Source organism: Trichoplax adhaerens, genomic scaffold (assembly GCF_000150275.1).
Source record: "Trichoplax adhaerens TRIADscaffold_85 genomic scaffold, whole genome shotgun sequence".
Lineage (NCBI taxonomy): Eukaryota > Metazoa > Placozoa > Uniplacotomia > Trichoplacea > Trichoplacidae > Trichoplax > Trichoplax adhaerens.
In genome coordinates this window covers 7,958-9,257 of record NW_002061021.1, presented here as the reverse complement: position 1 = coordinate 9,257, position 1,300 = coordinate 7,958, and the positions used below count along the sequence as shown (strand labels likewise).

Here is a 1,300-nt window from a genome sequence, read left to right as displayed (position 1 = left end):
TTTTATTATTTTGGATTAAAGTTAATTTACCTATGGAATTTACGTTATATAAATGCTAATGCTGTTTCTCAGGATCATTTATTGCCTTGATACTAGCCACGTAGAAGGAAATCGGAAAGAAAATCATTATATAAATCAAAATTGATATCGCCTCTTGCTAATAACGTATTCTCATATCGATAATTTACCTTTGACATATACATGCTCTCTATCTACACTTTTACTTTTCCTAATAATAATTGTTCGTCATCATTCTTAATATTGATGACTGGTTACATGAAGCACTAGTTGTTAATCTGTCTTTAAATCATTGTATCAATAATTGCTCTTGATCGTTGTATTAGCACTCGAAATCATCCGTTATCTTGATTTATTCAGTTCAAATTTGATATTAAATTCTGATATTTGCTATGGAAAACTCTACAGAGCTTTCAACATTTACTCGTTTAACTTCTGTGTCAAGCATAAATTTTACAAAAAATTTCTCTAGTCAACCTCTTCGTATTGATGTAACCTACCTCATTTTTAGTATCACAACAAGTTTCCTTGGACTTATTGGTAACTCTATCGTTTTATTGGTAATAATGTTGAATTATCAAAAATCGAAAAAGTCAATTGCAACGCATTATATAGCCAGTCTTGCTCTATCAGATCTATTGGTTTCTCTTATCTATTCGCCAACGACTATATTACAATCTGTCTATCGCGGCTATTGGATTATGGGTGCCTTTTTGTGCTACTTTTCTCGCTATAGTCGTTTCATTGCTATGTTTGCGAGCATGCTAACACTAACCACGATTGCTTTTGATCGCTATCAAGCAATTTGTAAGCCTTTGCAATGCACACGAACGGTAGTTAGAACTAGGAAAATCATCTTGTTTATCTGGCTGACGAGTTGCGTTATATGTTCACCAGATCTATTTCTGATGGATTATAGTCGTGAAACTCGATATCCAGTTCATAATACTTCATATCTTTGTCGATTTGGGCTTAAGACAGGGCTTTTATTTCAGGAGGTTTATACTTTATTGAGATCGGTCATCCTTTTCTATGGTCCATGCGGAATCGTGATCGTTTGCTACGGTCGTATAATCTGTGAACTGTTACATAACGATAAAATTTTTAAATGCAAACAAGTTAATTACCTTAAAAAGCGCCAGGAGAAAAAAAAAGTAGTAATGCTGGTAAGTAATATCGATTATGTCGCGAAAGTAACTACTATTAATTACAATTGCTGAAAATATGTGACCATAAACTTAAACTGGAGATATAATGTATTGGAATTTTCAATGGCTTTGCC

General features: G+C 33.0%; 1 protein-coding gene across 1 annotated transcript; it reads left to right on the top strand.

The window, feature by feature from the left end:
- Positions 1–494: 494 nt before the first annotated feature.
- TRIADDRAFT_7261 (uncharacterized protein) lies at positions 495–938 on the top strand (the record flags this gene model as incomplete). The annotated part of the gene is made up of 1 exon (XM_002118424.1): positions 495–938. A coding segment is annotated over one exon (444 nt), but the record flags the coding sequence as incomplete, so codon positions are not given.
- Positions 939–1,300: the final 362 nt, after the last annotated feature.